This window comes from Pteropus vampyrus, unplaced genomic scaffold, assembly GCF_000151845.1.
Source record: "Pteropus vampyrus isolate Shadow unplaced genomic scaffold, Pvam_2.0 Scaffold653, whole genome shotgun sequence".
Lineage (NCBI taxonomy): Eukaryota > Metazoa > Chordata > Mammalia > Chiroptera > Pteropodidae > Pteropus > Pteropus vampyrus.
In genome coordinates this window covers 356,807-369,438 of record NW_011889434.1, presented here as the reverse complement: position 1 = coordinate 369,438, position 12,632 = coordinate 356,807, and the positions used below count along the sequence as shown (strand labels likewise).

Below are 12,632 nucleotides of genomic sequence, written 5' to 3'. Positions count from 1 at the left end.
TTTTTTTTTTTTTTGGCCGCAAAATGGGCCAGGAAAGGGACTTAGGCAATGCAGCCCTCGGCTTGCTTTGGTGTTGGCCTTCGCCTTGGGGTATCCTCTGCTCTTTCAAACTCCTCAGATCCGGGACAAGCGGTAGCCCTTATCCTCCGAGGCGCGCTTGTCTGCCTTCAAGGTAATGAGATGACGACGCTCAGGCGGGAAAGGTCTCGGGCTATACGGTGACTTTAATTCACGTCAGCCCTTTGTCCAGTGAGGTCCATGTTAACAAGTGAACTTGAGTCTTCAACCCTTCCAGCAGCGCTTCAGGAGCCGGGTGGTCCCTTCCTGGCCCCCGCCCCACGTGACACCGTTCATCTTTTCAGTCTTTGTCAGAAATACGAGAAGTGTATCATCTCCCTGGAATTTCTATTTGCCTTTCTCAGCAAGGACCGGCCACTTGGAGTTGATCCACCATGTCTCCATTTTTTCTCTCCTCCCTAGCCTCACCATCATCCCGCTCCCAAGACCTGAAGGTCTAGCATTTTCTTTGCAGTCTTCTCAGGGCCCTGAAGTAGAGTTCAGGAAATGAGGCTCAGTGAGAGTGAGAGATTTTCACTAGTTCTTTTTAATATTTGTCAGTTCTATTCCTTATGGTTATTATTATCATTACTGTTATAAATATCAGTATACGTGCTGTTTGTCATTAGAGAATAAAAAAGAGAGCTATCCATTGTCATTTGGGAAGCAGGAGGTAGATTCCAGTGTGTGTGGGTAAATAACCCAGCCACCTGTTTTTCCTGCTCAGTGATCATACAAATAGAGATCCTTTAGGCAACCACTTTTTTTTAAGTTTGAAATGTACAGAGCAGCTGGAGGCACCGCTTGTGAGGGGCGTGCGTGCCTGTTAGGGAATGGGGAGCTTTCCTGAAGTAAGCTTCAGAGGTCATATAATTTCATAGTACCTAGGAAATGTTGGAATTTCAGATACTCAAAGCTGGTCACAATGTTCTCGTCTTCCAAATTATTGTTAATTAAATCTCCACAACTTGTCAACTTCCCAGTCTCCTGCCACATCCACATCCCTACTAACTCTTGCCAATTGCAGCCAAAATTTCCCACTGCTTCTTAACCTCAGGGACAGACCTAGGTTGTGGGGCCTGAAACTTAAAATTTGGAGGACCCTCTTTAAGAAAAATGATATTTAAAAAGATATGGGCAATGCAGGCAATTAGGCACCAAAGTTAATATTTATTTATAATGAGAAAATTCACAACAAATTACAAAATTTAAACAATAGACCTATACAAAACATTCCAATTTCCATACAAATAACATTTTTGTTAATTAATTGCCTGGCACACCTCTGACTTTTTCTCTAATTTATGGCTACAAACTCTGATTTCTTCATATGACTTGTTTTTAATATCTTTGAGAAAAATGTAAAGATAATTCAGTCTTTCATTTGCATGGTTAATCAATTTATTATTGATAAATGTTTCAGCTTTACAACTTATTATTGGTGATGGATAAATTTTTAGTATTGTTAAATTTGAGTAAACTACTGTCGATCTCTGTCTAGTTTCTTTCTTACATGGGCTTGAGATTTAAGTTTCCTTTTGCAGATTTTTATCATAAATGTTCTTAATAATAACACTCACAAACCAGTTTGATGTCAGTGTCCTGAAAGGGAGCAGAATTTGTCATCCCAGAGTATGCCTCTTAAGTATAAGAATTATTTTAGGCTGATTATTTAAAAAAAAAAAAAAGCAGAAATAGGAAAAGCTCTGAAAACTGAGTAGAAGTTAGCCTTTTGTAAAAGTGATTTACATTCATAAAGGAAATCTCCATTTGTAAGGGTGTCCCTCCCCTTCTCTGTACCTGGAAGAGGATGACTAAATCTTTAGGAACTCTTATCAACAGAGAAGGCTAGGACTGAAATCTACATAACAGCCTTACCTTCTGTTACTATGTTTTTCCTGGTAACCTCCCATAACTGGCCTTCCCCACCCCCACATCTTTTGTCTCTAGCTAGAGATGGTATTTAAAGTGGTAGCTCGGGCCATTGGGGGAAGTTAATTCAGTTTCTTGAGTCTCTCCCCTGTATACAGGAGGTATACATGTTATTAAACTTCTGTTTGCTTTTCTCGTTAATCTGTCTTTTATTATGGGGTGGGGGTGGAATCTCAGCCAAGAACCTAGAAAGGTAAAGGGAACATTATTTTTCCTCCCCCACAGTCTTCATTGTAGTACTGGTTTTGAATTTTTTGGCATCTTTATCAATGTCAGTACCTCCTGCGAAATCACCAAGAAATAAATATGAACCTGTGTAGATGCAATTTGGCAAAACTACCGGCATAGCTGGTGTAGCAAAGACTGGGAGTCTGTTTCTGATAAATCATATTGTACTGAGAGGGCAGCAATGGGAAACAAGACTAAAAAAGTACCTTGGAATCAGGTAATGAAGTGGGGAAATAGGATCAAATGCTGGTAAGTGGCTGGTGTTAAACTACCATGCTTTTAATTTGAGCCATAAGATTTATGCATGGTTCACTAAGCATATAAAAGGCAACAGAGTATAACAGGCTTATTAGCATTAGAGTCAGACAGGGCTGGTTTGAATTTTAGAGCTACTCACTACCCTGTGAAATCTTACTAGTAATTAACATGCAAGAGATTAAGAAACCATGAATAATTTATCCAATTAAACCCAAACTAAATGTAATTCCAAATCAACTTCCCCTTAGCTGGATCCCAAACATGCCAACCAACATACATCTCACCAACAAGAGAAGAAGTCGGAGTGGAAAAAGACAGTACTCTTAAATTGTGGTCAATATTTTTGTTTTTGCTAACTTTACAAAAATATGACATAATATGGCCTCTGCATTAGTTTTATATTGCCGTGTAACAAAATGCCAAACTTAGCTACTTAAAATAACAACCTCTTATTTGGCTCACAGTTCAGTAAGTCAGATGTCCAGACATGCTATGACTGACTGGGTTCTCTGCTCAGGATCTCATAAGGCTGAAACCAAGATGTCAGCCAGGCTGTACTCTCATCTGGAGCTTAAAGTCCTTTTCCAAGTTTACACTGGTTGCAGCAGAATTCAGTTCCTTGTGGTTGTAGGACTAAGATCCTATTCTCCTGTCCATCAGCTGGTGGTCACTCTCAGCTCAGAAATCACCCACATTCCTTGCCACATGGTCCCTCTATCTTCAAAGCCGAAAGTGGAAAATCTCCCTTACATTGAACCTTTTCATGCTTCAAATCTCTCTGACTTAAGGTCTCTTTAAGGGCTCATCCAGTGACGTCAGGCCCACTTAGTGATTGCCCTTTCTATCAACTCAATGATTTGGGAGCTTGAGTGCATCTGCAAAATTCCTTTTGCCATATAATGAAACATAATCATGGGAATGATATCATCATATTCACAGGTTCCATCTACAGTCAAGAGGAGGGAATTATACAAGTGTGAAGATCATTGGGGAGCACCTTAGAATTTTACCTATCATAAGCCTTCCTAGAGGCCTTAGATGGTGCCCATACAAATGAAGAGGCCATGAAACTTAAGCTTCATTAGCTTCAAGGTGAATTCACATCTGCATTCCTGTACTCATTCAGAGTTTTTTACTCTACCTACACAACTTTATTCTGCTCATGAGCCCCCAAACCTCACCTATACATGATCATGGACTAGTTATTGCTTACAGTTCTAACAGAAGTTACAAGCTGAATTGACCAACATCGTTTTTGTTGCTAAGATTTTTATCATTGACCTAAGTTGGGGGATAATAGAGCCTCACATCTTGGGCATACAATGAAAGGCAGTCATGTTTTCTTATATATCTACCAGGGTATGTCAGGTTGAGGGTGGATAGGTTGGGGGAGACACAAAGGCCAACCGCAAGGAAACAGTACTTGTCCTCTAGAGACCTCTGGGAACTTCATCATTACTGTGCCTGTTATGTGCCTCACATGGGGATAGTTGCTATGTATAGGCCAGTGGGCTATCTCACATGCCCCCTCACCAGTTGGTTTTTTTCTCCCCTCTTTAATTCCCACACTTCCACCCCTGACCTACGAATGTTGCCATCTCCCCTTAAGAACTGGATCTCTGAAGGTGGGGCGTCTCCTCCCATGCACTTTTGGCCTGCACCCCGGGCCTGGCATACATGGGGTATGGTCTGTGGCTCCACCTGGGGTGCGAACGAACCCAGGACCTTCTGCATGTAAAGCAGACATGCTAACCACTACACTATGGAGCCACCCCTCGCCAGTTTTTGAGGTAGAGATTATTAGCAGGTCAATAGGAATTCAGAGATGATAATGTCCAGTGGGAACTGGAGTTATTAGAAAGTCTCAAAGAACAAGTAAATGACCAAATTAATCTATTTTATTTCCTGATTTCATCTTGCCATCCTCCTGCTCAAAGTCTCGGGATGGCAACCCCACAATCCACTGAATATTCTTAGATTTCCTATCCTGACATTAAGGGCTCTTTAGGATCTAGTCTGAGTCATATATTCTAAGCTTTGTCAACCATTTTTTTCTCTGTTCCAGCTAAAAGACACCCCTAATCAGTGTGACCCAAACATGCTTTATACTTACCCACTCTGTGTTCTTGCTGTGTCATTCTCCTAGAATGACTAATTTCTCTACAGGAATAGGAGTAAGTAATATAAAGGAATATACATCTCATAAAGGAATTGCTCCTTGGGATTGAGGGTGGATAGGAACATGAAAATAGACCACATGTGCTGAGAGCCATTAAGTAGCCAGCCCTATGATAGCAAAGGCTTCACACCACCATTGCTTTTGGACAGAACCAGAGAGTTTAGCTCAGGCTGGTGAAAAAGAGATTCTTTCAGAGCACTGTGGACCTATTGGTTGGTTTGTAGTCTACATCTGATTTCATCACTTGCCATGGTACATAAAAGATCTCCTTCACTTTGAATACCTTTGGTTTCTTCTCCTATCCTTCCTCATGCCTCCCCTTATGTTATATGTTCCTCAATTACTTTCCACGTACTCTTTAAATATCCTAGGACTTTTCTTCTGCTAAACTGAGCATAGTTGGAAATATTCTCCCAGTGAAGTACATCATGGCCAGCCTTGTCTACAAAAAAGGCCCCTAAAGTTGACGTGCATTGAAAGCATCTTCCCTGAAGAGCAAACACAGAAGAGAGGCATTCCCAGTGCTATCACAGAAAGAATGTCAAGGCCTAGAGCCTAGACATTAAGCCTTGGCAAAGTGGTTCACTGAGTAGCAGATTTATTGCCTTGTAGGTTAAAGTGTTTTGGTAAAACACAAAATCCTTCCTTTCTGTATCTATAAATAATCCTTACATATTATTTAAAAAGTAAACAAAAACCTTTCACAATCTCTGATCAAGAGCAGACCAATAGTCCAAGAAAACTTTGTCCTTTTGACAGAGAAAAAGAAAATTAAGTTTTAGTTTAATGTAAGTACACTATTGACATTAAAGCTATGTTTAAACTCCTTATAATAAATTCATTCAATTTAAGCCAGCTTGACTAAGGTTAGATTGTCTTTCTCATTAAGGGGTATGGTTGATGAAATACCCATATGGATGAATGTCATGTGCATATAAAAATAAATAAAATATATGCTATATAAGATATTACTATGAATATACATATATGAATACATAAAGGTATTTTAATGTATAATATATAAAGTAATACACATGTATGCTATATAAAAAAGTAAACAGTATATAAAAGGAGATATATATATATACACACAGTATAAATAAATGCATGTTAATATTAACAATTATTTTCTCTGGGTAGAGGAACTATAAGGAATTTATATCTTCTTTTATATTTTTCTATATTTGAATATTCTTTTTAGTGTAAACATATAATTTCCACAATCAGAGAAAACGTGAAAATAGTATTAAGACCATTCAGTTGAAACACATACACATGCACATACACTCTTTTCTTGACTTGAGACAGGGAAAAACCATCTAACTATATATTGCTTCTTGTGCCACTTCACCCCCCAAGAGGAGGCTGATACTGTGTCAGTCCACGGTGAATAAAGGTTGAGGCATTTCCTCCCCAGTATCAAGTCTTCTCCCCTTATTCACCAATAGTTTCCCTCCCTCTCTTCTTTGTTAGCTGCGTTCAACTCGCAGTTCTCACTCTGGTCACTAGATGGTGCGGTTACCTCTATTTTCTAAATACTCTTCAAAACAGGTATTCTCTTGGTAGAGGGTTAAAGAAAAAGTTCCCTTTTACACACAAGTTATAAATCAGTGCACTCAGCAGAATCCCACTTCTGTTTGAAAAATACATATTAATAGAAAAGGATATAAGAATATACAATTGGATTCTTCATTCATTCATTTAATTCAATAAATATTCATAGGGTGCTTAGTATAAGCCAGGTATCAATAGCCACAATCCATATTTCCATGTGAATTTCTTTTCCAAACTCTGGACACTCATATCTAACTGCCTGCTGTAAATTTTCACTTGGAGAAAGGTAATAAAGTGAAAACTCACCCAAATGCACAGCAAGAATACAATATTTAACAAATCTAACTCAATTATTCCCTGAGCCTTGGAAAGTTACAGTCTAAATTGTGGGCAGTATGGTAGAGTTTGGAGAAGGCAGAATTTGATTCAGACAAATCTGAGTTTGAACACAGGATCAGTCTCTTATTTATCTGTATAATCTTATTCTTCATTTATAAGAAAATAATTGAGTTTAGATTAATATTTCTAAATGAGAGAGGGAAGAGTCTCTGGGTATTTTGCAAGAACCCTGAACCTGATCCCTCTCTGCTTCCTCACCACAGGGACACCCACTCTCATGCACTGTCTCCTCAGAGCAAGGGCATCCTGGTTAGCAGGGGGCTCTCTCCCCAGGGTCCTGTATCCTCAATGCTTTCTGCTCTGGAGTTAGCCAGGCAAGTCACCTTTCGGACATGTGACGGAGATACCAGCCTTCTACCCGGGCACAGAGTTGGGGAGGGGCCCAGAGAACCAGGCTCTGGATGCTGCTGACCCTCCACCATCAATGCCTTCAAAAGCACCTTCACACCAATTCACAGCCTGATGGCCCTGGACCCCAAGTCATGGGCTGGACTTGCAGTGCAGAGGGGTGTTCACATAAGTGGCGACACCTTCCCTTTTCTCCTGAATTATAGGACCAAATGCCTTTGCAAGCTCCCTGTACCCGGGGTCTCCTGTGCCTCTGGGCCTGGGCTGACGCAGACATCACAAGCACTGCACCTGGCACACACAGAGCTAAAGTCACCACAGAACCACCAGAACAGGCGGGGGCACATCCGAGGCCCTTCTGGAAGTCTGAGCAAGCTGGGTAGGAGAGGGATGGGTGAGGTCTAACCTCATTGAGGGGGGCAGGGCTACTTCACTGGACTGTGGGAGAAGGGCTTCAGCCTCAAGTTACCAAGTCAGACCCAGGTCAGGCCCAGGCCCATCTGCTTGCTCAAAGACGATCCTAACCAATGTTTCCAGTTAGGAATCCTTGGGGCTTTATCTCCTCCCGTACAAAAAGTTTCTCAAAAGAGAAAGGGAGGAGGGAAAGGCAAAGTGCTCTGACCTGCGACGGGGACAGTCATCATCCTTCAGATAAGTATTTCCAGGACAGCCTGACCATCAGCCTGCTGCAGGCTGGAGCAGAGAAACCGAAGTCAGACCACCCTGGAGAGGGAAATGATTGGGGCGAGCCCTTCCACATCCTGCCTGAACATCAGCCCTCTGAGCGCCAGGGGCCTGGAGTCATTTTGTCTTGTAAAACTGCCACAGTGAGATCAGTGACCCTGATCTGGCTCCAGCTGGAATCCAGCCCCACCAGCAACCATCAGGCTGCCATAATCTTGAGGACTGGTCTGGAGACATGAAGATTCCCAAGTGACATCACAGAGTGAAAAAATAAAAAACAAAGTCAAGGGCATTGGGCTGGCTTACCATTTAGTGGGTTAATTACCAAAGAACTCTGAATTTATTTCTGATGCATTTTATTCATATTGTAAGCAATGCAAGGCATTATATAATGCCATGGGAAATACATCTTGCTATTTTGTTATCTTTTAGCTTTTTGTTTGTGGTCTTGTTTGCTACAAGAAATCTAAATTTTATCTAATAAAATTGATGAGTTTGTTTTTAGTTTCTTACTTTAAAAATATGCTTGGACAAGACTTTCTTCTTTTTAATTCTGATACAATCTTATATTTTCTTCTATTTCATAGTTTACTCTTACTAAAACCAGGAGTATATTGTATATAGCAGTAGCTCTCCGACTTATGTGCTAATTTACAGAAAAGCAGATTTAGTGAGTCTGGGGTAGGGCTCAGGTCTCTACATTTTTTTATGAGAAATACTCATATATAAAATATGTAATTTTAATGTTAAATTTGGGAAACAATCCCCCACATCTGTGATCCTTTTGGAACTGCAAATCATACTTTTTAGAGAAGTGAACACACCGAAGCTTAATCAAACAGAAATCCAGGGTTTATGACTAGGGCATACTTTAAAAAATTTATTAACCACTATCTGTTTCTAGAATCAACAGGATCAGTAGAATGAAATTAGGTTTTATAAGGGCAGCTTAACAAAGAAATGGTATCTGATACATACACCCATATATATGTATATGCATGTACATGTATAGTACTTTAATGACTTACAAAGTACTTTTGCATATTTCTTATTGATGTGGGTGGGGTAGAAGGGAATTGTCCTTCTACCCCACCTACATCAGTAAGTCTTACTTTCTTTTCCTCTTTAGTGTAGACAAATTGAGCAGGTCAGCGGAATTGATAAGGCAAGCCTGCCAGAAGTCACTCTGAAAGAATTCACCCTAAGGCAAATGTTAGGCTATTAAAACCATAGTTATCTTTGAAAGTTATTTGGGATAGAGGTTCCAATGTCAAGTGCACAGCATTGTGTCTGGCTCACAAATTTGCCTCCTAGCCCAGGTCCCAGTGAACTCATATTTGAGTCCAATGAAGAAAAGGGAGGCTTTCGGGGGGCAGGGGGAGGGAAGGGCTACTTTGCTGAGAATCCTTTAAGATAATGGTCCCCAACTTTTTTGGTACCAGGGATGGGTGCTTCTGTGAGAGTCTAATGCCTGATGATCTGAGGTGGAGCTGAGGCGGTGATGCCAGTGCTGGGAAGCGGCTGCATATACAGATGGAGCCTCACTCACTCACTCTCCGCTCACCTGCTGCTGTGAGGCCATGTTACTAACAGTCCACGGGACTGGTACCAGTCCATGACACAGGGGTACGGGGGTGCGGGGGGGGGGGGAGTTTGGGGACCTCTGCTTTAAAACATTGATGTTTAAGCAGAACTGAGATGGTATCCACCTGGATAAGTGTAATATTAAAGCTGGAGAAGGGGCATTCGCCTAGTACCTGTAGGAGACACAGCTCAGCTTGGCCCAGCAGGATATCTGAAGCCTTCAGTGAGGCTTTGCACCTAGAGGTCTCTGGCACTTTATTTGTTGATGGGAGCCATGGAAGGAGGACTCAGGAGGAGGAGCAGCTGTGCCCAGCAGACATGGCAGTATCCAAGGGAAGAGAACAGCAGGACAGGAAGAGACAGTGACACTCACCAGGAATCTCACAGGAATTGTTTGTGAGCGCTAATGAGCTCTCCTCTTTTGGGTACCAGCCTCTAGATTCTTGAAAGAACTCTACAGGGTTCCCGCATGTTGTAGGTGGGGGAAAAACACACAGCTCCCTATCTTTACCTCATGTGGTTCCACAGCAGCCCTGTAAGTCAAGTATTATTCCTATTTAAAGGGGTAAAGAATGACCCTTAAGCAAATATAAGTACTTGCTTTATATTTCTGCCTAAGAGATTCAGAAGAAACACTGGCTTTACTTTTTTTAAGTTCTGTCAAGTATTTATTAAGTGCCACATCATCTTTATAAGCTGATAGCTTTTAAACTGCTTTACATTTTCCCCATTATATCGGGGTTTTTTGGAACTCAAGTAAAATGTGTTCGTCTTGAAAAAAATGAGAAGTCCCAACAAAGCAAAAATGAAAAACAAAAAAAATCACTATTCTTACTGCACAGATAACCACTTTTAAGCCTTTGAAGTATATACTGTTTTTCTTTGCTTATTAATATATAAATATACATTTTTTACAAAAACGGGATACTACAAATACTTTTCAAAAATTGCCTTTTTCACATCACAATATATAACGTCCATCTTTTCATGCAAATGGGTGAGACTCCTAATTGACAGAGGGAGACTTGCGGATGGGGGGAGGGGAGATGGAAGCCCAATTTACGCCAGTTACAAGTGAAACACCTTAAATAAAGCCAGGCAAAAAGTCAAAAGAAGATGGCGAGAGGGATACGAGAAAATGCAAACCAAGTTCAGGTGGCAATACTTAAATCTGGCAAAGCAGCACTGAAGGCCGGACACATTAAATAGGATAAGGACGGTTCCGTCTTGCCTTCCAATGCATGATCATCAATTTGTTTCGTACTCTTTTCATCTCTTCCATCTCCTCTGCTACCTTTATCATCTCCTCGTTGCTCAAATTTCTGCCGTGGATGTCCCCTCTAAATTGCGGGCGAGAGCGAGCCAGCCTTTCCTTAAAGCTTCCTTCTTCTAGCTTATGTTTTCCCACTCCGCAAGGAGGCTGCTCCATGGGAGGGCGCGCCTCGAACAGGTCCTTCCTAGAAAGGTGCTCCTGAGGGGGGCGCTCTTCGGACACCAGCATCTCGGGAAGGAGCTCGGGAAGGAGTTCCTCGGGAAAGAACTCCTCCTCCGAGGACTGCTCCTCGGAAGACGGCTCCTCCGGACTCGGCTCCTCGGATGACGGCTCCTCCGGACTCGGCTCCTCGGATGACGGCTCCTCCAGACTCGGCTCTTCGGACGACTGCTCCGGCGGAGGCTGCTCCTCGTCGGTCTTGGGCGCGCTTTGTGGCTGTTCTTCATTTGCTTGGCAGGATTTTTCCATGCTGGGAATGGTCTTCATAAGCAGTTATTCAGAGGAGACAAGAAAGGCAAAGTCAAGTCAGGATAATTAGTGGCCAGACCGAAACCACGGCCTTGGGTTCCCATACTTGCCTTTTCCTGCTTTGGGGCCCAGGTACTCCCACCTACGCTGGCGGAGAGGCTGTGGTCCCGGGGACGCCGCCGCGTCTCCTGCCCCCGCCGCGGTCGCCCCCTCCTTCCCGAAAGCCCACCATTTTCCCAGCAGGCCTTGCCTCGGGCCTCTCCCGCCGCAGCAGCAGAGGCGGGGCGGTGGCGCCGCCGACTCCGTTCCCACTGTCGTCCTCCCTCGTACCGCATCCCCTGCCCACCCTTTCCCGGACCTCTCCTGGCCTTGTGCTCCTAGGTGTTCCGTCCTCGAGGTGCTCGGCTGTGACCTGCAGACCTGCAGACGGACGCCAGAGAGGGTAGGGGGCGGGGAGTGGGTAGGAGGAGGGGCTGGCTGACTCACTCCCCTTTTCTGGGCACCGGCCGCCGCCCCCGCGCCCTCCCTTTCTTGTTCCCACCCCCCATGTCTTCCCGCATCTCGAGCTTCGTCCTCCGTGCCCCCACCCCCACCCCGCAGCGCTCGTCATTTCTTTTCAGGTGGGAAGTGGAAGCGAAAGATTGATTACTGAGAAACTATTTCTAAGTATCGGTGGCTCCCTTTTGGGGTTTGCCCACTCATCCCCCCGCCAAGACCACCATTTTCTGGACTGACGTGCGGGCGCCGGGCTGGCATAGGGAAAGGCCTTTACTGTCATAGAGAAGGGCCTACACTCTCTGCCATCCCGATCCCAGGAGTTATTGGGCAGCACCGACACACCGATTTCAGAAGGCGGAGGGAACTTACTTCCTTCAGCTTTTCCCCTCGTCCAGAGGGCAATAGGCAGACGGTGTCTGGACAGGCAAAAAGGACTAGGACGAGAGGGACTTGGGCAAACACAGGCTCCTGGTCACGTGAGAGCCGCGCGTCACCGCCAAGCTCGGATCCCCAGTTACCACTTTGACCCGCAGCCGCGCTGCAGCAACCTATCAGTATTTCTTGAACTCCAACGCATCAGGCATCTCCAGTCACCTCTCTTTGTTAATATTTGCCTTTTCCTGGTGACAGAGTCGGTCAGCGTCCAGACTTTGGGGTTATTGCCTTTTCCTCTGCTGCTTCCCCTGACAACCACCTCTCACCCTCATTCTTCTCTCATCAGCCACGGAGGCCCATTATTATTTCCCCTACAGTCCAGATCCTGCATTCAAATTTGACTATTTCTCCTTAATGAAGCAACATCATATGCCACCTCTCCCAGTTGTAATCCATATCTTGGTTATGGAGTTTCCATATCTTGGAAACTCAACTTGGTTTTCATCTCGTCACTTTCGTGGGAGATGAGCTTTCAGTTTTCCATGACTTCAGGATTTTATTTTTGGTGAGCCTCTGGACCTATATCACAAATAAAAACTCCAGTCTAAATTGATAATCATTCAGTTCTAGAACTCTAAAAAGAATTAAGTTTGTAAATATAAAAAGACTGCTTTGAATTTCATAAATCAAGATACACATTTGTCCAAGCACAAATAGTCTGAAAAAGGAAATGGGAACATTTTTTGATGGAGTGCATGATATTATTGTATGTATGTATGTATGTATGTATGTAAA

At 43.2% G+C, this 12,632-nt stretch overlaps 1 protein-coding gene across 4 annotated transcripts; it reads right to left on the bottom strand.

Moving 5' to 3' along the window:
* Nucleotides 1–9,863: 9,863 nt before the first annotated feature.
* Nucleotides 9,864–12,218, bottom strand: TCEAL1 (transcription elongation factor A like 1). 4 transcript variants are annotated; one of them, XM_011385081.2, is made up of 3 exons: nucleotides 11,832–12,216; nucleotides 11,333–11,384; nucleotides 9,864–10,976 (listed from the first exon to the last, which is right to left on the bottom strand). In XM_011385081.2, the coding sequence occupies exon 3, from the start codon at nucleotides 10,962–10,964 to the stop codon at nucleotides 10,425–10,427; it is 540 nt and encodes a 179-aa protein (XP_011383383.1). In that variant the 5' UTR covers nucleotides 10,965–10,976; nucleotides 11,333–11,384; nucleotides 11,832–12,216; the 3' UTR covers nucleotides 9,864–10,424. The 4 variants fall into 4 exon arrangements, with proteins under 4 accessions (XP_011383383.1, XP_011383382.1, XP_023381720.1 ...); XM_011385080.2 differs by having other exon boundaries at nucleotides 11,323–11,384; nucleotides 11,832–11,986; XM_023525952.1 differs by lacking the exon at nucleotides 11,333–11,384 and having other exon boundaries at nucleotides 11,832–12,218.
* Between the last annotated feature and the right edge of the window lie 414 nt (nucleotides 12,219–12,632).

Coding starts and splice junctions, on each gene's coding strand:
- TCEAL1 (XM_011385079.2), bottom strand. CDS start 11,299: ATGCGGTACGAGGGAGGACGACAGTGGGAACGGAGTCGGCGGCGCCAC. Junction 10,977..11,074: donor GGGCCCCAAAGCAGGAAAAG/GCAAGTATGGGA, acceptor CTGCTTATGAAG/ACCATTCCCAGCATGGAAAA.